The sequence below is a fragment of the Vulpes lagopus genome, chromosome X (genome assembly GCF_018345385.1).
Source record: "Vulpes lagopus strain Blue_001 chromosome X, ASM1834538v1, whole genome shotgun sequence".
In the NCBI taxonomy this organism is placed as follows: Eukaryota; Metazoa; Chordata; class Mammalia; order Carnivora; family Canidae; genus Vulpes; species Vulpes lagopus.
Genome location: NC_054848.1, coordinates 36,179,940 through 36,203,111, shown reverse-complemented (window position 1 = coordinate 36,203,111; position 23,172 = coordinate 36,179,940). Strand labels below are relative to the sequence as shown.

The window sequence follows — 23,172 nt, the reverse complement described above, 5'->3', positions numbered from 1 at the left end:
ATTCTAAGCTTTCTACTTTCTGTCTCTCTGTTCTTAGCTCATTCTTATGTATCCTTTTCCTACTTTATTGGTATCTTAGCTTGTTATATATAGAGATAGAAGTAGAAAAGCATAAATACATAGATAAATTTGGCCCCATCCATTACTGATATCACCATCCTCTCTTTATCTAAATCCAACCCTGGTTAAATTCAGCTAACCACCTACTCCAGACCTGAACCCTACTGGCTGAAATAAGGACTACTAGGTACAAACACCCAGTCGTTTTGATTGTTCTCACTTTACATTCATGACCACAAACCTCAAGTGGGCCCTTGTGCTGCCAGCAGTCCTGCTCTATTTCCTTAGTCTGTTGGTTCTCAAAGCATGGCTTCCAGACCAGTAGCATCAACAACACTCAAGAACTTATTAGAAATGCATGTTCTTGACCTCATGTCAAACCTTATGAATCAGAAACTCTGGGGGTGGAAGCCAACAAACCTGTGTGATTCTGAGGCTGAAGTTTGAGAACCACTACCTTAGTCAAGTCATTGTTCCATTCTTTGAAAATATTTCTTCACACTGTCACTCTTCTCACGTTGCCAACAACCCCCTCTCCTTCCCCACTCCTGCCTGATGATCACTTTTATTTCAAAGTAAATAGAAAACAGAAGTACTCAGAAGAGAAGTTCCTCATATTCCTATATACCCATCTGCTTGCATCTACAGGTGCTCCCATACCCTGCCTTCCTCACTATCACTGAGGCCAACCCCCTCTCCCCACCTGCACACTATATTCCATCCCTTCTTCCTCCTGGGATCATGTTTTCCTCTCCACAGGGTCTTTCCCATCAGCACACAATTGTCTCTCTCTCAAACAAAAACAAAGCTCCTTGAAAATCTAGATACTGCTATGGAGTCCTCAATCATGTTTTTATGTGAAACTTTTGAATATTAATGTGTATTTTCTTATTTCCATAAAAGGTAACAAAACAATGGAAGGATAAGCCCAAAAATAATACAAATACTTAGGAAAGAGGAAGGAGAGATTAAGAGGAAAGAAAAGGTATAAAAGCTGGACCTCTCTAAATGGAATATGTTTACAGTTTCAACTTTGGAATTACGTACATTTTTAAGATTTTATTTATTTGAGACACAGAGTGTGCACATGAATACAGGGTGAGGAGCAGAGGGAGAGGGACAAACTCCTTGCTGAGTGGGGAGCCCAATGTGGGGCTTGATCCCAAGACCCTGAAATCATGACCTGAGCCAAAGGCAGATGTTTAACTGACTGAGCCACCCAGGCACCCATATACTTGTTTTATATAATCAAAACATCAAATAAGTCAAAATCTAATTCAGACAAATAGGCCCCACTGGGTACCAAACTGAAAGCATAACCACAAGTAGAATTCTTTTAAGTGTCTTTAAATAGATTGAGTTTGGGGGCTGCTGGGTGGCTCAGTCGGTTAAGCATCTGACCCTTGATTTCACCCTCAGGTCATGATCTCAGGGTTGTGAGATGGAGCTCCACATTGGGCTCCACACTCGGCATGGAGTCTGCTTGAGGATCTCTCCCTCTCCCTCATAATAATACCCAAAAAACCCTTTATTAATTACCATTGGAGGTTGCCTAGCAACCAACTTACTATTCTGGAAATTGTTCATAGCAGCTTTAGTCATAATATCCCAAAACTAGAAACAGCCCAAATGTCCCTCAATAGGAGAATGGACAAACTGAAGTATATTCATACAAGGGGATATTTACTCAGCAATAGAAGAAATGAACCACTGATCACAACAAAATGGATGAATCTCAGAAACATGCTGAGTGAGAGAAGCCTTACATAAAAGAGTACATACTCTATGGCTTTATGTATATGCAGTTGTAGTAAAAGCAAAACAAACTTGTGAAAAATATCAGACTAGTCATTTGCACTGGGGGTGTGGCAGCAGAGATTGAGTGGAAAGTGGGTGAAGGAGGTTTCTGGGATGATAACAGCTTGATTGGGATACAGGTTACATAGTTCTATGCAAGTTGGTAAAACTCACCAATGGTACTCTTAAGATTTGTGAATTTCACAGCATATAAATTTTACCTTAAACATAATTTTAAATATTAAACTCAAGGGGCACCTGGGTGGCTCAGTTGGATAAGTGTCCAACTCTTGATTTTGGCTCAGGTCATGATTTTAGGATTATGAGATTGGGCCCCATATCAGGCTTCACACTTAGTATGGAGTCTGCTTAACATTCTCTGCCCTTCACTCCCCACCACATGCACTTGCTTGCTCTCTCTCTTTCCCTCAAAAAAAAATATTAAATTCTAATGACATGTGCTGAATTATAGTGAAAAGATGGACAGATGGTTGGATAGAGGGATGAATAGATATTTGATAAAGCAAATGTAGCAAAATGTTCATTATAGAATCTATGTGGTGAATATGTGGCTATTTATAGTTCTTAAAAGTTTTCTCTGTTTTTGATAGTCTTCATAACAAAATATCAGAGAAAACTTCCATTTTGGAAATCCTAATTATGGAACTGGGCAACATTGGCTGCTAAAATCATGAAAGAAAAGTCAATGGTGAACTTTGTAACGATGGATCAGGGCAGACATTACCTGAACCCACTGACCAGTCCTGCCACTAAAAATAGGACAGCCAGACATTATGTTCTTTCTGATGTGTTACAAAAAAACCAAAGTATTAGTGAAAAAAACTAAAATTGAATGTGATTCTAATCATGCTTCTAGATCTAACTTCTAGATCTAATTTATAGAAAATACAGAAACATATTAAATGATACTATGTAGGTGCTGTTAGCCAAGTTCAGATTATAGAAGATTCTACAGGGGAAATTACCTAGTATCTTAACAAATCAATGGCACGAACCTTTTCTAAAAAACTAAGAGGAGGATACAGTATAGAGTCAGAGAGATGTAAGACCTATAACCATCAGATGCAATATATGGGCCTTAAATTAAATACCACTTTGAACTAACCAACTGTAAACACACACACACACACACACACACACACAACCCATCTTTGAGATAGGGAAAATTGAATGTAGATTGGTATTAGATGATATTAAAGAATTATTCGTGTATTGCATATGATAATATGGTTATTTTTTCAAGTCACCTGTTTAGAAATACTGAACTAATAGCAGGTGAAATTATACTTGTTTTAAAAGACTTCAGCAACAAAAAATGGGATAGGTGAAGCAAGAAGGGCAGAATGTCAGTAACTGTTAAAGCTGGGAAATAGGGGGCACCTGCATGGCTCAATGGGTTAAGCATCTGCCTTTAGCTCAGGTCATGATCCCAGGATTCTGGGATCAAGCCCCACATTGGGCTCCCTGCTCAGTGGGGAGCCTGCTCCTCCCTCTCCCCCTGCCCCTCCCTGTTTGAGTGCACGCATGCTCGCTCTCTCTAGCTCACTCTCTCAAATAAGTAAAATCTTTTTTTAAAAAAGCTGGGAGATAGGTACATGGAGGTTTAATAAAGTATTTTCTCTGATTGCAAATTCTAAAGTTTTTAAAAGGAAACTTCCTTCGCTTCTCATTCTCTTTTAGTTACATCCCATTCCCATTTCTGTACTCCTAATAAAGTTTTGAAAGATACTTGAATTACTATCTCCACACCATCTTTCCCATTTTTCTTGAACCTTGTCCAATAGAGATTTTTGTCTGTATCATCTCACCAAAACCCTTCTTATCCTGGTCACCAGGGACTTCCAGGTTGCCAAATCTAATGGTCAGTTCTCAATTCTCATCTTAAATGGCTTCTCACTAACATTTCAGGATATCAGACTACTCTGATTTCCCTCCTGCTTCACTGTCTACACATTCTCTTTCCTTTGCTAGATTGTTGTCATCTTCCTGACCTCAAACATTGCTGTGCACCAAATCTCATTCTTGCAACCTCTTCTCTTTTCTATCAATACTCACTCCCTGAGTTATTTCACTCATTGCTGTGGCTATAAACACTGTGTGCTGTTGATCCCCACATTTATATCTCTAATTCCAGTTTTCCCTCTCCCGTCTTTTAAGATCTCACATTCAATTTGTGCAAAGCCAAATTCTTCATCCTTCTTATAAATGCTTCCTTCTGTGTTCCCAGTTTTAGTAAATGGCATCTTCGTTTTCATTCAGTTACTCATAACAGAAACCTCATTGTCACACTTACCTCTTTCTCTCATACCGCATATCCAGCAACAATTCCTATCAGCCTAACCTCCAGAACATATCCTGAATATGACCACTTGCTGCCATCACTGCTTCTGTCACTCTAATCTAATTCAAATCCCCCATCTTCTCTTTCCTAGACAACCACAGAAGCCTCTTACCTGGTATCCTTTCTTCAACATTCATGTGCTTACAATATCTTCACCATACAACAGCCCAAGTGATTCTTTCAAAACCTGAAATGGCTCATAATGTTCCCCTGATCACAACTTTCCAATGGTTTCCCATCTCAGCATAAAACCCTGGGTTCTGGCTGTGGCTTCAAGTCCTAGATCATAGAGCCTTTGATTACCTGGATCATATTTCTTACCACTCTTCTCCTTGCTCATTTCCCCCCCAATATACTGGCTTCCTTACTCTTCTCCAAACATACCCACCCTCCTCATGCTTCTAGGCCTTTCTACTTACTATTCTCTTCTCTTCTCTTGGAACCTGCTTGCACATGACCCACTCTGCCCCTTCATTCTGGTCTGGGTTTAGATATTACCCTATTAGAGAAGCTTTGTCTGACCCAACCCCCTTACTAAACTAGTTTCCAAACATGTGACATTTACCTCCTTGCCAGCTTTTACCTCATAGCACTTAACACAGCCTCATCTCTTATATTTATTTATATGTACTGATTTCCTTAGTTTCTATCTCTCAGTTTTATGACTTAAGGATTTATTGCGAATGACAGAATCCACACTCTGATGAGAATTACATAAATCTCAGTGTAACATTAGCTTAAGAACAAATATAGTCAACAAACTATAAAGGGTATGCTTTGGGATTCTGATTTAAGCTTCTATTTTTCCTTAATAAGGTGACAAAACTGGCCAGGAGATCCTGTCTATGTTTATAGATTCTTCCTCTGCATCATACCCCTCCTTTTCTAGGCTTGTTCCTTTACTGCACCCCACACTAGAAGCATGCTAGGGCTATCGCTTTCTTCTTCAGGTCTGTTGTCATCCATCTCTATTTGAACAAACCAAAAGTTCTTACCAAGAGCCATCTTTATGAGCTGGTTTCTGCAGAGCTTTGCTTGCTCTCCCATAAACCCTCCTGGCTACTTTGTCCCTTGCTGCAGCTCACTCACCATTCATGTACACTTGCCTTCCTTCTCCCTTCTTTCTCTTTCACACAAGCTCATACACACATTTATATTTAAGGACTCATCTTTCTTTGTGCTAGAGCCTCTATTATAAGACCTTTAAATGCCTTTGGACAAAAAGAGCCACTTTCAAAGTAGAACCCTGACACTTTCCTTGAGCAGAGTAAGGATCCCTCCCAATTTTGTGTATCATCATCAAACTTCTCTCTGGGTGTACCAGTTCAGAGGGTTTTGTTTTTGCACAGGATTTTGGGGGGGCCACTATCATATAGGCTAAACCTAAGCTAACACTGTGTCATTTTATAAATGAGTAAGTATAGGAGAGAACAAAAATACTTTCTCCTCCATGCCTGAAGAAGTTTGCTTTTTTTCACTAACCTATATTTTAAAGGCAGGTTCAATGTGACTTCAGTCATATTGGAGAGCATAGTATTTGAGCAGAGACTGAAGGTCCACACAATTAAATGCTTTCAGGCCCAACAAGGTCCTATAAAGAAACAGATGCAGAAGACCAGGTCCTACAAAGAAACTCTCATTGTGACTGTGAAGCAAATGATTCTTAGGGAGCCCTGGTTTCACGGCTACTCCTTGGGAAGGATGTCTTTGCCCTGGACCAGAGGCCAGCCAAGTTGTCTCCTTTCTCCCCTCTCATTCTCACGAAGAGAAAGGTCAGGTCCAGAGAAAAGACATGCCCAGGGAGAACATTGAATTCCATAGGAGCAAGATTCAATTAAAGTCATTAAATCTGGCTCTTTTTACTTGGGGATGGAATGAATAAAGAAAAACAAGAGGATAGTCAGAGGGTGGACAAAGAAAGAGCCATCATCAGCCCCTAACGACCAAGATAGAGTGGCTCTGTAGGTGAAGTCAGAGGTTTCAAGAAACATTTTGGCAAGAGATGTAAAAAATATTTTCCTTGAACAAATGTAAACTGTCACTTAGAAAAAGAGAATATTTCATGAAAAGGTAGAAAATGTGTCTGTTATACTTGAACATGCTTGCTTCCTAATTCTTAGCACCGGTACCTTAATCTTAGAAGCAAATAATCCCTGCAAAACATTGGATAAAGCAGGTAAGTCTTTGGAGAAATCAACCAGAAGTAAGAATACCACAAATAATTCAAGCATCCAAAATAATTCCGGGAGTTCTTAATGTATTACCTATATGTTACTCAGTTTTGTGTAAATTTAATTGTTCCTCTTCAATTAACCCTTACTTTTGGTTTGTCGTTTGTCTGTTTTTCTTTTCAGCCCCACTGTGTTCTCCTCGCCTCAAAGGAAAACTCGGCACCTGTTAAACTTGGGGGCTTTGGGGTAGCTATTCAATTAGGGGAATCTGGACTTGTAGCTGGAGGTAAGAACACTTTTTTAAAAATTCCCTTCAAAACCTGGTCACTTTCAGGCTTATGTGAAACTTTCAAACTAAAGATTAGCCCATCCTCAGCATTTCATACCCATTCCACTCCATCCACCCATCCTCCCAAAAAAGTGAAGTGAATTTACTAACTGTAGTTTGAACTAAAATTTTAGTACCATAAGAATAGACTCTGTCCTTTTACTCTTTATATTCCCACCACTTGGCAGAGAAGTGACCCTGCATACAGAGATTAAAACAGTGTTGGAAGAAGGTGGTATCTGGGGCAAAGTAACTTCTAAAGTTGAACTGACCAGGGACACCTGGCTGGCTAAATTGGTATATCATGAGACTCTTAATCTTAGGGTTGTGAGTCAAGCCCCAGGTTAGGCACAGAGCTGACTTTAAAAGAAATAAATAACATTGAACTGGCCAAACGAAGTCCATTCTAAAACTTGTGGTTTAACCACTTTCAGGTTTACATCAGTGGCTAATGTTTAATTTCATACTGTTTTCCTCTTTTTATTTGTGGAAAGAGTCCTGCTCGAGCCATCAATCTGTGTATTTGGGAAGAGCAAGCAGATGTGAATGCAGACTGATTTTATTATTAGCCAAAGCAAAACATAATTAGAAAATTCCCATGCCAGAAAAAAAAGTAGAAAAGTTAAAAAATAGAAATTTTCTCCAGTAGCATACAGAGGTGGATGCTAATTCCAGATTCAAGAATCTGGATTTTTATTTATTCCCTTCAGTAGGTCCCAGCTCAGAATGCCCAGAATGCTGCCCTGTTTTTAGTTCTGTTCCTTAGTTTTGCAAATGACTTAGTTCTTCAGCCTATCAGTCTTCTTCTAGTCAATGCCTTCAATTTTCCACCTCTAGAGACTGCCAGCCTTCACAAAGAGGAAAAATATGAAAAATACCAGCAGAACCTTTTCAAACCTGTCATCTTCCATGAATGCTTATATTAAGTTCAAATACCTGACAAATGATAAATATCAAAACAATAATCTCTTACACAGAATATTTCATTTAATTTAATACAGTATTACTAACACATCAAAGTGGCATTAACATAGACCATCTTCTGAAAAATGAGCCAAGAGTCATAGTTGTATTCTTTAAATTATTTCATGACATTGCCATCTAAAATTAAATTATGTTTAGATTTTCTTCTAGTTTTGCATTCTCTTTCAGCTAATCATCTCCAATAATATGAAAAATTGCAAGTTGAGTATAGTTTTAAAAACTGATTTTTTTTCCTAATTCAAAACTTTCTTCTGTGATTAGAAGGACTGATCATAGGATCAGATATAGCATATAATTTAATCAAAGAATCATTGAATCTCAGGATTCCAAGGGCGTCTTAATTTCTCCAGTCTTATAACCAGTGATTGTGTTCCTTCATAAAATTCCCAGCCAAAGGTTGAGCTCTAGTTTAACTCCTTAATTAGCAAAGAATTCACTGTGTTCCAGGACTGTATTTCCATTTTTGGAAAACTTCTTAAGTACTGAAACATTCATCTTTGCATTAAACAGAAATCTGTCATCTTATCATTTCCACCCAGTGGTGTTAATTGTGACTTTTGGAGGCACACAGAACAATTTTAACCCTTCCACATGATGGCCATTGAAATGTTTAAAGACAGCTATCACATACCCCTAAGTCTTACCCAAATTAACTTGCCTAGGTTAATTTAGCCATTCCTTATAGAAACTGGTGCAGAATTTCATGGTGCACAAAGGACAGAGCCAAAACTGAGCACAACTACAGGTACAGTCCAGCACATAGGAGCTTGGGGCTGTTGCTTCTTTTGCTGTGGGTCTTATATTTTCTATCAGGCTCCCCAAATTGCATTAGCCTCTTGGACAGCCATTTAACACCACTGGCTCATTACCAGTCTTGCAATCAACTACAACTCCCAAGTTGTTTTTAAACAAATGTTGCTATTAAACTAACTCTTGGGGATCCCTGGGTGGCTCAGCGGTTTAGCGCCTGCCATTAGCTCAGGGCGTGATCCTGGAGTCCCAGAATTGAGTCCCGAGTTGGGCTCCCTGCGTGGAGCCTGCTTCTCCCTCTGCCTGTGTCTCTGCCTCTCTCTCTCTCTCTCTCATGAATGAATGAATGAATGAATGAATAAATAAATAAATAAATAAATAAATAAATAAATAAATAAATAAAATCTTTAAAAAAATAAACTAACTCTCTTAAATCTGGTATTTGTACAGATGACCCCTCTGTAAAAACTACACAATTATAGGGGCCCCTGGGTGGTTCAGTCAGTTAAGCATCTGACTTTTGGTTTCAGCTCAGGTCATGATCTCAGAGTTGTGAGATCAAGCCCCACATCAGGCTTCATGCTCAATGGGGAGTCTGCCTGGGATTCTCTTCCCTCCTCTTCTCTCCTCTTCTCTGTCTCTCGCTTTCTCTTTCTCTTTCTCAAATGAAAATAAATACATTTCTTTTTTTAAAAAGACTACACATGGGACACCTTGGTGGCTCAGCAGTTGAGCACCTGCCTTTGGCCCAGGGTGTGATCCTGGAGTCCCTGGATCGAGTCCTGCATCGGGCTCCCTGCAGGGAGCCTGCTTCTCTCTCTGCCTGTGTCTCTGCCTCTCTGTGTGTGTCTCTCATGAATAAATAAATAAAATCTTAAAAAAAAGACTACACAATTATAACTTCTGATAATTACATCCCCAAGATTGATGGGCTAAAATGAAATGACACAAAGTCCTTTTATATGTTCTATACTGGCCACATATAATGACTTTGTTTCTCTTTATCTGGATCCATATCCTGTTAGCATTTTTTTTAAAGATTTTATTTATTTATTCATGAGAGACAGAGAGAAGCAGAGGGAGAAGCAGGCTCCATGCAGGGAGCCTGATGTAGGACTCGATCCAGGGACTCCAGGATCACGCCCCAGGCCCAAGACAAGCACTAAACCGCTGAGCCACCGAGGGATCCCCATATCCTGTTAGTATTCAGAGTAGAATAAGCTTCACATTTTACCATACATCTTGATTGAAAGCAAACAACAGATTCATTAGATTTATCTAGACATTTTCTCCATGTTACTCTACTTTCCTAAAGTCCATAAGCCTTTCCCCTAAATTGTGTGTTTTTAAAACTGATTTTGAACCTACATTGTGTCAGTTGTACAAAATTTTTCTCAGTGCTCCTAGAATTAAAATACTTTCTGATGGTCCAAATGTTATTCCTTAACATACCTTTCCTTCCAGTCTTGAAATAACTACTTCAAGCATTATAGCATCTTTGAAAATCAACCTACATAGACAAGGGATAAATGATTTCTCTAAATGAAAGCTTTCTTATTGTTTAAGGTACTTTTGAAATTATACTAATATTATCAGTTCATTTGCTAATATTTATTGACAGAAAGCTATTTTCCTGTCAGTTGGAATCTTTGGTTACTCAGTGGAATAGAAATAGAAATAGAAATAGAAATAGAAATAGAAATAGAAATAGAAATAGAAATAGAAATAGAAAGGAATTCTCTCCTTTATATGTTTCATATAGTAGCAGTCGCTTACATATATTTGTACTTAACCTATCTGAGATTCTATTTGAAAAACTCATATATCCAGAAGATAACTAGGAACCTACAAAAAAAATTATTTTTGCAGCGAGACATTTCTTGATCTTACTACCCATTCATGGTCCTCCCACATGGGCATCTCAGGACATTCTCTGAAGCTGGCATGCTGCCATTGTTCATAGTTTTATGGATTATGTGCCTTCATATCTTGCACCTGCTACACCCTCTGGTTGGAAAACCTTTAGTCATTTTCTTTATCTATTTAACTCTTACTGCTCCTAAAGGTTGAGAGACTGAGCTGACAAACTATCTCCTCTTAAAAGCAAGCTGATCTTCACCATCCTAAGTTAGGTATCCCTCTTCCTTCTCTTCCATATTACCTTCACCATCTGGGCTACATACCTCTATGTAGTATCTGATGCAGAGATTTGTAATCATATCAAAGACTGAGCTTTCTGAGGACAAGGGGGAATCACCGTTCATCCCTCTGTATGTCCCTGGCACCTCCATCTGTGTCTAGGACCTAGCAGGCACTTAGGATATTGTTACTAAATTAAAGAACCTAGTTGCTAGTCAGTTTCTGGTTAATTGCCGACTTTACACAACAAATTAGAAGACAAGGCTAGAGGAAGCATGGTGAGAGAAAAGACATGAAAGCTTGACAGGAAAAGTATATTGAGCAGATAACAAAATGTAGAAAGCACAGCCCCCTTCTACTACTGAAGAACTCCACAGTTGCTTACCTATGAAGTTCCCAAGGGCATTCTCCGTTCTGTAGCATAGTTCCTTCACTGATAACCATAAGACAATATTGAGTCATCAAGAAAAGGTTACATTGTGTGTAGCATCTTGTGTGAAAGAAGTCAGAAAACTGTAGAAAGATAACCATCCAAAATTGTTAAAGTAAAAAACTTTGGGTGTGTAAAGATTTAGGTCCTAGCTGTTGAAAACAACTCCTTACCTGAGGTTCTAGGTAATGAGGTTTTATTATATTATCCCCCAAAATCTAACATTTAAATATTGAAATGTGTATCTAAAGTATGTCATACCGAGTGACATTTAATTTGGTTTGGTAATTGACCACAAAATTCTAAGAACAGGAAGTCGAAGTCATAAAAATCAAGTGACCACAGAAAAGGAAAAGTTAAGCAATCACAAACAAGGAGTCCGGGAAGGTTGGTGTATGTTCACAGTTAACCTAGGCCTTCATATCTTACTGATTTGTACAAAATACTCTAAAAAGCTCATTCCTGCATATTCTTTCCCCCATCATCTGTGAACAAATTCTTGAACTAAAAGACATGTATGTTCCTTAAGGATGAACACTAATTGTCCAGAATGGGGTATCTTCGATCCAGATAAATGAAAAGAGCCTCGATTTTGAGCCGTTCAGCCCTTTCTTGTGTAGGAAGTGATAAGGAGTCAAGCTGGGTTTCAAAATTTCATCCCAACTATAAGGAGGTACCTTACTGATGCCATGGTCCCCACACCCTGATGGTACCTTGATCTCTTGCCCTGCTTTTCTCAGCTCCTGCCATCTGCACAAGGCAAATTCTTCAGTGGCCCTGCTCAGTCCAAGGCTGTTAATGAAGTGTGATATGAGGCTTAGCTCTCATTGTTTGAGCTTCTGCATATTACCAGAGGAAGCAAAATTGGGAAATGTGGAATAAAAGTCTTCCCTTCTAACCAGTACAGCTGTACTGGTGCACATTTTTTTAAAATATTTTATTTATTCATGAGAGACACAGAGAGCGAGAGAGAGGCAGAGACACAGGCAGAGGGAGAAGCAGGCTCCATGCAGAGAGCCTGATGTGGGACTCGATCCCGGGTCTCCAGGATCAGGCCCTGGGCTGAAGGCGGCGCTAAATCGCTGAGCCAACCGAGCTGCCCTGATGCACATTTTAAATGCAAATATTTTTCATTCTCTAAACCCCAAAGTCAACCTCTTCCACTGGGAAGCAGAGGGGAACCGCAATGATCCACAGCAAAGGAACATCCCAGCACACAAGCTAAGAGCTGCTTTATCCTTTGCCATCCCGAGTTTTGACAGTCATTAACTGGACTTCATGGGGGATCCCTGGGTGGCGCAGCGGTTTGGCGCCTGCCTTTGGCCCGGGGCGCGATCCTGGAGACCCGGGATCGAATCCCATGTCGGGCTCCCGGTGCATGGAGCCTGCTTCTCCCTCTGCCTATGTCTCTGCTTCTCTCTCTCTCTCACTGTGTGCCTATCATAAATAAATAAAATTAAAAAAAAAAAAAAACTGGACTTCATGGTGTATTTTCTCTAGCTGGTTAGAAGATCTTTAAGGTCTTTTTTTAAAAACTCTAAACCACAGTCCTGAGCTTTAGATAAAGTAGTATGCAGTCTGCAAAGTTAAAAAAAAAAAAAAAACTACCTTGGACTTGGTACGATGAAAGAGAAAGGCCAAGGGGAAGGAGGGAGGAAAGGAGGAGAAGGCTGGGCATGCACACAAGAAGAGCTGCCACATCTGATGGGCAGTGCCCCTTCTGCAGTAATTTCCTTACAGGGCACAGCCTTTCATTCTGTGGAAGAAAAGACTCCCTTAGGGATACTGAGTTAAAGCTGATCAGCATGCTAGTAACTGCTCTCAGACTCCTTCCTGAAAACTAGTTTTGATGGGTAGGAGGTGGGAGAAAACTATATATCCTATATAGGGTATATACTATATCTGTTCTCACCAAATGTTAACATTCAGCTGGCTCAATGGTGGAGCATGCAACTCCTGATCTCAGAGTTGTGAGTTCAAGGTCCATGTTGAGTGTAGAGATGACTTAAAAATAAAATCTTTTGGGGCACCTGGGTGGCTCAACGACTGAGCATCCACCTTCAGCTCAGGTCATTCTCTTCTCTCTCTCTCTCTCTCTCTCTCTCGCTCTCTCTCTTTCTGTCTCTCATGAATAAATAAAATCTTAAAAAATAAATAAAATCTTTTAAAAAAAGATAAAGTACCTATCCTGGGGTCAATATTTTCAAGAGGTGATTAATTTTTTTTCCTTCTGCCTTTTTTCCCCTTGATTTTATGGGAGAGGGAGAGGTGGTAAGAGAATATTTATATTGTTAAACTTTTCCTTCAGACTGTTATTGTTCTATTTTTAGTTTTCAGATGAGGAAAAAAAAGCCCATTTTATGTAAACATTTTTCCTTGATGTTGCTGTTTTCAATGTAGGACGCGTTGGAACACCTCATTTTATGGCCCCAGAAGTCGTCAAAAGAGAGCCTTATGGAAAACCAGTAGATGTCTGGGGTTGTGGCGTGATACTTTTTATCCTGCTAAGTGGTTGCTTGCCTTTTTACGGAACCAAGGAAAGATTGTTTGAAGGCATTATTAAAGGAAAATATAAGGTAATATATTATGATTGTTTTATTTTTCCATTGAGATTAAATTATTCTGAAAAATGTGAAGTGACTCCCTGGGCTTCCCGATTGTCATGTGGGTTACCCAGTTAGGGAAAAGTTCTTTGCTGACACCATTGATCCCTTAGCCTCATTAGACAGTATAAGCCTCAAGTAGATTTCTGAATTACTGTCAGCTGCACTATCACCCAGGTAGAAGAGAGGAGACTGGCTCTAAAACAGGCATGACCCTGCCCCACCCTCTGGGCTACAGCCAAAGTCTGTCCCACATGTTTGGAACCTAACCCCATATTCAGGCTACAAAACAGCACCCTTGTCCTCTTTGATACAGTATCCCGTACATGCAGGTCAACAGTTTGGGAGTCTTGGCCCCCAGAGTCACAAAGCCAGTGCTTTTACCACAGACATGTTCTAGCAAAATTTGCCCATTTAGCTGGGTCAAAGAAATTGTTTTCTTAGTGCCTTGCTTATTTCAAATAAAATTCTAGTTCAGGGAAAGAATTTGGAATGACCCTTGGGATTTATTGTGATAGAATTTGACCTTTCCTTTTACCCTGGGTGAGGTATTCACAACAGATGTGAGCTCAGATTTAAAAGTATCCGTTCTCCTAACCTGTTCAGGTTAGGCTGGAAAATAAAACTTCTTTGGCCTTTCTTTGTGTAATTTGAGGAAAGGGCTTTATTTTTAAAGCTTCTTGCTTAATTTGTAAAGTGAAAATGAAAATTTCATCCCAGTGATTAATTCCTTATTTTATGTTTAGTACCTGCCTTTATTTGTTTTGCATTACCACACATGTTATTCCTTTTATGTTGTCAGCTAGCACAGCTGAAAAACTTGCCATTTACATTCCAGGATAAACCAAAATGCCAGGATCACAACTGCATCGCATAATACGGTTTAGAGCCATTTTGGTGTGACTTAAACATTCATGGTAATCTTTGGCTATAACATGGATTGGAAACCACATAGACTATTCACAGACCTGTGATTAGCATATTATTCCTTTTATTATTAAAAAATTAAAAATTTATCACAGACATTGTGAATGGCTATCTAAAAAAGACCTAAGGAATGCTTGGAATTAAATAGGCTTCCATTGGTCTTACTACCCCCAGCTCTTACATACACTCCATGGCCTTAAACCATCACATGTGGCCAATAGAATCAAATGCTGCAGATGGGAAGTATGGGGGAATGTGTGCCTGGATACCAGCTTGTCAGCGCAGCTTGTGTTGGAGAAGTACTTTTTCCACCCCATATTACTGTAACTCGTACTTTCTAATTCAACTGTTTCATTTTCAGCCATGCCCGGCAACAATAAAAACCAAACACACAGGTTTGGATAATACCAGACTCCAAAAATGTGAGGCCTCTTAAGTTTCCTTTTCATTTTCTCAGTAACGTTATAATTTTATATGGGACTTCAAGAAAAAGGGAGGGAAAAAGAAATGAAACATGAAGTAGCTTTAGGGTTATAGCCTTGTCCTTTGAAACCAGAAGTGAAGCTTGTAAAGGTGAGCAGGTGAGAATGAGTTATGCGTTTCATTTTTAGCCTCATGCATCACCAGCTTATAAGGGCCTGCAGGTTCACCTCTTCTTTTAGTTGGGTTAAAATATATGCCAAAACTGTTAACAGAGAAAGATGTTTGAAGTATAGGTTTTTCTGCTTCTCTTAGGGTCATTTGGCCACTGGGGAATAAAGTCAGTCCTTCCAAGATAACTAAATGTCTGAGGAAACTTCTTAAGTTTCTTAAGTAGTCCTCCCCCTTCAATCCCTGGAAATTGTGAGCGGCTATGAGAAGCGCATGGCCATGGGCTTTCTGGCCGAATTTGGCCAAGTGAAATCACAGATACTTAACATAGGAAAACAAACACAATGAGCAGGGCACCAGCATAATAATAATACTAGCAGTAATGATAGCTACCTCATACATAGCACTTACTATGTGCCAAGAACCATGCTAAGCACTCCTATTAACTCATTTTATCCTCACAGCAACTTGTGACATAGATACCGCATAATAAAATCTCCCACCTGCCTTTTGGAGCTATAAGCATTTGCTAATAATAGAATTCTTCCTTTGTGTTAGTTCAGTTGCTAACTTCCTGGTTTCCAAGGCAATGTGCTTCATTCCAACAGCCTCTGGTATTTGATTTTCTCTATTTTTAAACCATTGAATAGGTTTTTTTTGTTTGTTTGTTTGCTTGTAAGAAATTTGGACCATTCACACATGCCAAAAATTATTTTTAAAACTCCATTCTTAGTATCATAGTAAGTCAGATGGACATGACAGTGATATCATAATTTCTCTACCTAGAGCTTTGAAGCTTTTGAGTTAATAACTTATTTACTCATTTACTTGGCTAACCTCACCTCTTGCTTATATTCATGGCTTTTTTTTTTTTAATATACAAAAGCCCCAGGTTCTCAGCAGCTTTGTTTGAAGAATAGATCCATCTCTAACATGAGTGATAAACTTGGTGGGCCTTTCATACGTGTGTGTGTGTGTGTGTGTGTGTGTGTATGCATGTGTGCGTGTGTATGTATGTATGTATACACACACAGAGACTGTGCTGTGATTCTGTCAGCGTTTGGTTTTTTTTTTTTTTTTACATTCGTTGTTACTGAAAATGCCAAACAAACAAAAGTAGTAGAGATCACAGTACAGTGAACCCCCAGATTCAATACTTAGCAACATAGAGCCAATCTGGTTGTTATCTGTGTATCCCACATACTACCAGATGATTAACTTTTTTAATAAAAGACAGAAACATATTTCCCAAAGTATGTAAAAGCTGCAGTGCCATCTTCTGTCATTGTTACCAGTAGCCAATTGATAACTCCACAACAGGAGTCGAGGTGCCTATGGCTTTAGTATTCAAATAAGTGAGACTGTTCTATAGTCCTGTTTTGTTCCCCTTAGGAACTCAACCTCCCAGATTAACTTCAGCTACTCTTCTCAACCAAAGGAAGAGAAAAACCCTGAATTGGACTCCCTCATAAACAGGATGGGGACATAAACTTCTCAACCTCTACTCACTTCAGAAATCTTATGAGCACTTTCAGATGACCTGTCAAACCCTTTCCCCGAGGACAGATCATTTTGACTTTATAGAACACATCAGCTCCAGGATGGGGAAGAGGGAAGAAGACTAGGCCTCATCTAATCACCCACATTATTTCAAACTGACCAATTGATGACAATTTCCATAAGATGACAGCAGTATGGCCCTCACTTTAGTTAAGAGATCTGAGAAGAAGTGACTATTGTTTGGCATTCTGCCGATTAGAAAAAGAACAAGGAATGTTTTTCACTCTCCATCTACAAGTATAGACCCTCACCATAGCCAGAGCGAAGTGTCTAGTGCTAACCCTTGACCAAACTACAATGACTCCTGTGTATTGTGATGCAAGTTGTGATTTTATTTGGCTTTAAATTGTTATGGACTTTATGTTCTAGCTTTCACTCTTAGAAGATGACCTACGTCCCCTCTGTTTCAAACCATGGCATCGCTAGCTCCTGACACCAGGCAACTCACATAAATTCACCCAATCAGTCAGCTTCTTGGTAGTAAATAAGAAATGAGATTCTACTGGTCTCTCCCTTCCTGTCCCCACTTGCCTTCCCAACTGTAAGCCTTAAGCATCCCATCCCTTTTTCTGCTTCCTGGTCTCAGACATACCTTTTTCCCAGGAACCATCTTGCTCTTTTCCTCCCAGATCCACTTTCTGACTACTCTTGTGTCTTTTGAACAACTCATAGTTTTTGTTCATTTGTTTGACTTTAGTCAGTTGACCTTGTGGCTTAGTTGTCTCATCTCTACAAGAGGAATAAGAGTAACTTCAATGAAGACCATACACAAGTGAATTGGTTATTACATAGGGCCTATGTTAACAGTATATTTTTTCTTAAATACTGAAATTGATACTGAGTGGCCAAATATCCTACTAAGAACTTTGCATAATTTTGTAATTACTGTGTATTCCAATTTTTAAAAAGAAAATGTTTTTAAAATTCCTTAAAATTTTTATTTTAGCCCTTTCTAGAGCAAAGTATCTAGTCTCTTTAGCTAAGGTAGAAACTATAGTCATGAGCATTCTGTTCTTCAGTTATTTAAAATAGTATAACTTATATGATAACAAGAACATATGTAAGGGATATTTACTGATGCAAAATCTCATATATAGAGCAAAGGCCACCAAAGACTTGCCTTTGTCCTCTTCCTTAGAAAGCAAGCCTTTAGAATCAGGTTTCTGTTCTTTGATCTGAGAACTTTATGCATAATGAAATAGCATAGTGAATGTTAACTTCTCACTAGACGATAACTGTGGAACTTTGCTCTCCTTGTCTTTAGATGAATCCAAGGCAGTGGAGCCATATCTCTGAAAGTGCCAAAGACCTAGTCCGTCGCATGCTGATGCTGGATCCAGCTGAAAGGATCACTGTCTATGAAGCACTGAATCACCCATGGCTTAAGGTACATGAGCCCATAGGTGGCCATCTACACTTTGTGTGAATGCTTCCAGTAATAGGAATGTATTACTCTAGAGAGCAACTCTCCCCACCTTTCTTCTGAGGACTTTTTTTTTTAGTTTTGTTCATCTTGTTTGCGGTTTCCGGACAGCATGTAAATATCAGAGTAGAGAATATACCATTCTAGTGGCATTCAGCCATCAGAGGGAGCAGAGACAGATTAAGGCAGAACATATCAGGGAGGAAGGCATGTTTGTTCTCCACCAACACGTTTCAAAGATGTACAGCAAGAAAAAGTGAAGCATTACTGTGTTTGTGACAGAAAGTTATGATCTTTACTTTGGGTGTATGGTTCATAACATTTTTATTTGCAGTAGATACTAAATATGGATTTATTGTTTTAGGAAGAAGCTAGATTTTTTTTAAGATTTATTTATTTATTCATGAGAGACACAGAGAGAAACAGAGAGGCAGAGACACAGGCAGAGGGAGAAGCAGGCTCCATGTAGGGAGCCTGACGTGGGACTCGATCCCGGGTCGCCAGGATCATGCCCTGGGCTGAAGGCAGATGCTAAACTGCTGAACCACCCAGGGATCCCAAGAAACTAGATTTTTAAAATTTTTTCTCTGTACCATCTTGCGAATGAGTACTTAGGAAAATTGTAAGTTGGGACATCAATGAAACAGCACTATTTGATTAAGACATTCTACAGTTCAGTAATTCCAGGGAATTCTCACTGTAGAGGAGAAAACAAAGGCTTAGAGAGGTTGAGAAGCTCACTCCAAGTCAAAGAAGCTGTCAGTAGTGGAACCAGGATTTTAATTGAGTCTTCACAACGCTTTCCTTTGCACTCGAAATCCTCTGTCTTCTACTTACTCAAGGATATCACTCCAGCAATATCTCCTTTCCTGCATTGTCACTTTTCTGGCTGTGTTTGTTTTTTGTTGTTGTTGTTGTTGTTGTTGTTGTTGTTGTTTTTTGGCTGTGTTGAATCTAGTAAGCTACAGTTTATTTTTCTTATACATACACACACCTCCTAACCCTACAACCCCCTCCAACTTCTGCTCCCCTTGACAGCACTAAGTTGACTGTATCCACTTTATTCAGTTCTTTCCATCTCTTGTTCTTGAACCCAGTCTGGTCAGGGTTGTAGTCCTACCAGCTCCACTAGCACTCTCATCAAGTCATTAATGACCTTCACATTACTAAGATTAAATCTCCAGCCTTCTCCCTTTTGGCATCTTAGTACCATTTGACCCTGTCCTTCTGAAACACTGTACTCCCTTGGCTTCAGGACACTTGACTCTCCTGGTTTCCCTTGTACCTTTTTGGCTGCACCTTCTCAGATTGTGTTGATTTCTACTCACCTCCCCCACACATCTCTTCACATTGGAGTGCCACAGGCCTCCATCCTTGCTCCTCTTTTTCTCTGTCTCCACCCTGGCCCTTAGAGACCTTAGATATAGTTTTAATGGTCTTAAGTGCAATTTGTACTCTGATGAATCCTGAATTTATATCTTCAGAGCAGGCCTCTCCCCAGAGTTATTCTTTCTTAACCCAATATACCATCTCACCCCCTAAAACCTCTCTGATTTCATCTCCTACTCCTCTCTTCTTCCTCTGTTCCCCACATACTGGCATTGTTGTGGTTCCTCAAACAGCAGGCACATTCTGGCTTCAGTAGCTCTCTTAGTCATGCCTGTTCCCTAGAATACTCTTCCCCAGATAACAGTCATGGCTTCTTCCTTTACCACCTTCAGATCGTTGCTTAGCTATCAGCCTCTTAGTAAGATCTTTCCTGTCTACTCAATTTAAAATTAGGGAGAAGGAATGCCCCCTACTGCCAGTATTCCTTGTCCCCCTTCCCTGCCTTAGTTTTCTCCATAGCATTTGTCACCATAAGACATACCTATATTTTACTTGTTTGTAGCCTATTTCTCCCCCTATAAAAATATCAGCTGCAGAAGAGTGGGAATTTGGGGTCGTTAGTTCACTTCTGTCTAGCACTCTAGAAAGTATCTGGCATATATTAGGTACTCAATAAATATTAGTTATTATTTAATGAATGAACAAGTGAATGTTCATTATATTACACCCTGCTACTTCCCTAGAAATTATGCAAAAACAATAAAATATTAAGATGTATATTAATAATGTATTTTACTGTCAATGACATGGATGATGATATTAGAGAACAATTTTGAGATTCCAGCGGATCCTGAGTCTCCCTTAAGAACATGACTTATCGGAAAAAAAAAAAAAAAAAAAAGAACATGACTTATCGGGGTGCTTGGGTGGCACAGTAGGTTAAGTGTCCGATTCTTGGTTTCAGCTCAGGTACTGGTCTCAGAGTTGTGAGACCGATTGCCACATCACTCAGCATGGAGTCTACTCAAGACTCTCTCTCCCTGTTCCTCTGCCCTCCCACTCTCTTTAAGAAAATAAATCTTTAAGAAAAAAGAATATTACTTATCAAATCTGCATTCAACTCTCTGATATGCAGTTCTGATTTTCTTGACTTGAAATAATTCAGTTCTAGTTATTCCTGATTTCCCCCAGAATAAAGTAGGTAAACCAGTTCTTAGATATGTTCTTAGTATTTTTTTTTCCAGAAATGACCAGTGTAGGGAAGACTCCTATTTTCTCCTTTGCCTTAGTTTCTCCATTATGGGGATCTTTTGTTCATTAGAAGCTAGTTTAAATGCCAGAGAACAATGAAAATGGAAGCCATATTAGTCATTTATTAGATCCTTTAGAAAATTTGGCTCTCATTATCATGCTTATCTTGACTAACATTTATTTTTGAAAACCCTTCTCCCTGCAGTGATTGTAGTTCTTGTTCTAAATATCTGAGCTTAATACATAATGGAGTTCTGCACCAGAAAGACAATAGACAAAAATGTCAGTAACTTAAATGAAAAAGTTCCAGAAAGCTGTTTGAGCTCAGAATCTTGCACCATATCTGAATTACAATTTACCTTCACTGCCATCTGGAGATGGAAGAATTCCATGATGATGTTCTCTAGTTGATGCAAACAGGCTTCTTACATTAGATACTTGTCCGTGCATACTTGTAACTCATTGCTCTGGATATAGTTGGTGTTAATTTAGTAAAGACTACATTTAAGCTAAGTTTATATATGAAAAACTCCTGCATAACTGCTAAGTAAAGAAATAAGATGAGGAAAGTCTTTGTAGTAAAGAGTGCCCAAAGTCATAATACCATGACTGTGTGTCAAAAAAAAAAAAAAAAAAGAATTATTTCTTTGGTAAAACCACAAGAAGATGTCCTATTCAGTCATTTTATATCAGAAAAGAATTTGAGTAAATAGCGCAAGTAATACCTGAATGTCTTATGATTGTTAAATTATACTGTGTTTAACGCCTTTATCTAAATCAGTGATGTTTGCTATGAATATTCATTCCAGCAAAAATAAGACCAACTAAAATTGTGCTTTCTTTTTTTTAAGATTTTATTTATTTATTCATGAGAGACACAGAGAGAGAGGCAGAGACGTAGACAGAGGGAGAAGCAGGCTCCATGCAGGGAGCCCGTTGTGAGACTCGATCCAGGGACTCCAGGATCACTCCCTGAGCCAGAAGGCAGATGCTTAACCACTGAGCCACCCAGGCATCCCAAATAATTGTACTTTCCTTATAGACGACTGTGCTCTTTTCACATCCTTTGTAGCCTTACTATGTAGACCATAAAGTACATTGACTATATAATAAAATATGAAAAGGGTGTTTCCATCAAGCTAGTCTATTTGAATTTTGGAAAAATCAGTCATGCCAGAGAGAGACAAGCATAGTCTGGCTGCAAAACAGATTTTCAGATGATACTAATACAACATAAACACATGGAAAGACAAGCTCAAAGAAGTCATAGGGGAGATGCATCACATGAGTACAGAAGTATGGGCTCAGGAAGACCAGTGAGGTACAAGAGAGATCACTGTCATCTGGAGCTCCAATGAGGGCTCCAGGGAAGTCCAGGAAGCACAGGCAAAGCATCACAAAGTGTTCATGGCATGTGGGTATGGAGGTAAGAAGCAAACTAGTATAATATAAACGTCAGCTCTTTGAAGGACTGACTGGAAATTCTGGGTTGAGGGAAGAATACATATAGTTCAGAATGCTAAGTTGAGTACATAGGGTGTAGATAGTAAAAAGCTACTGCAAGCCTTTGAGGGACATTACAGTGCAAACAGCAAGCTCATATAATTCCTTTGGACACCATGTGCAGGTGGGTTGTCTGGGAAGGATACAAGTGCTGGAGGCAAAGAGAGCCAGTAGCAAAGCCATGGGAGTCAGGAGGTGAAGGGGTCCTGGACCCAGGGAGTAAAGGTGGAAGTGGAAAAGAAATATTCAGACTAAGGGATTTTAAGGAAGGAAAACTGATGAGGCTCACTGAGTGATTCAAGTTATTTGGAATCAGGAAGCCCACGGGAGGGTTAAACAGGTAGAGTGGAAGTGATTTTCTTCTAAACTTTTTATTTTGAAAGACTTTTAGACTCACATAGAAGTGGCAAAAACAGGGGCGCCTGGCTGGCTCAGTCGGTAGAGCATGCAAACACTTGATCTTGGGGATTGTGCATTCAAGCCCCACGTTGGGTGTAGAGATTACTTAAAAATAAAATCTTTTAAAGAAATAAAATTAAATATTTGAAAAAAAATTTAAAAAGAAATGGCAAAAACAGTACAAAATTCCCATGTACATTTTGCCGTTCTTCCCCTTGTTAATAACATCCTATATAACCATAACTAGGAAATTGACATTGGAACACTTAAGTAAACTGCAGGCCTTATTCGAGTTTTACTTGTGTGTGTGTGTGTGTGTGTGTGTGTGTGTGTGTGTGTGTGTTTCTAGGAAATTTTATCACATGTATGGAAGTATATAAGCTTGACCATAATTAGGATATAGAAGTCTCCTGCCACCTCTCATGCTACTCCTTAATAATCACATCCTCCCCTAATAACTACTGATCCATTCTCCATCACTATAATTCTTATCCTTTTGAGAGTTTTATATAATATGTAACTGTTTAGGAGAAACTCAGTCTCCCTTGTGTTTCCCTTTTCCTCT

The 23,172-nt window shown here is 39.2% G+C and overlaps 1 protein-coding gene across 8 annotated transcripts in view; it reads left to right on the top strand.

Moving 5' to 3' along the window:
- CASK (calcium/calmodulin dependent serine protein kinase) overlaps positions 1-23,172 on the top strand; it is a 345,585-nt gene that overhangs the window by 208,053 nt on the left and 114,360 nt on the right. For all 8 annotated transcript variants that reach the window (XM_041740867.1, XM_041740864.1, XM_041740872.1 and 5 more), the window contains exons 6-8: positions 6,574-6,676; positions 13,422-13,597; positions 17,967-18,089. In XM_041740867.1, the coding sequence (XP_041596801.1) occupies positions 6,574-6,676; positions 13,422-13,597; positions 17,967-18,089 (402 nt within the window). The remainder of the gene's footprint in view (positions 1-6,573; positions 6,677-13,421; positions 13,598-17,966; positions 18,090-23,172) is intronic.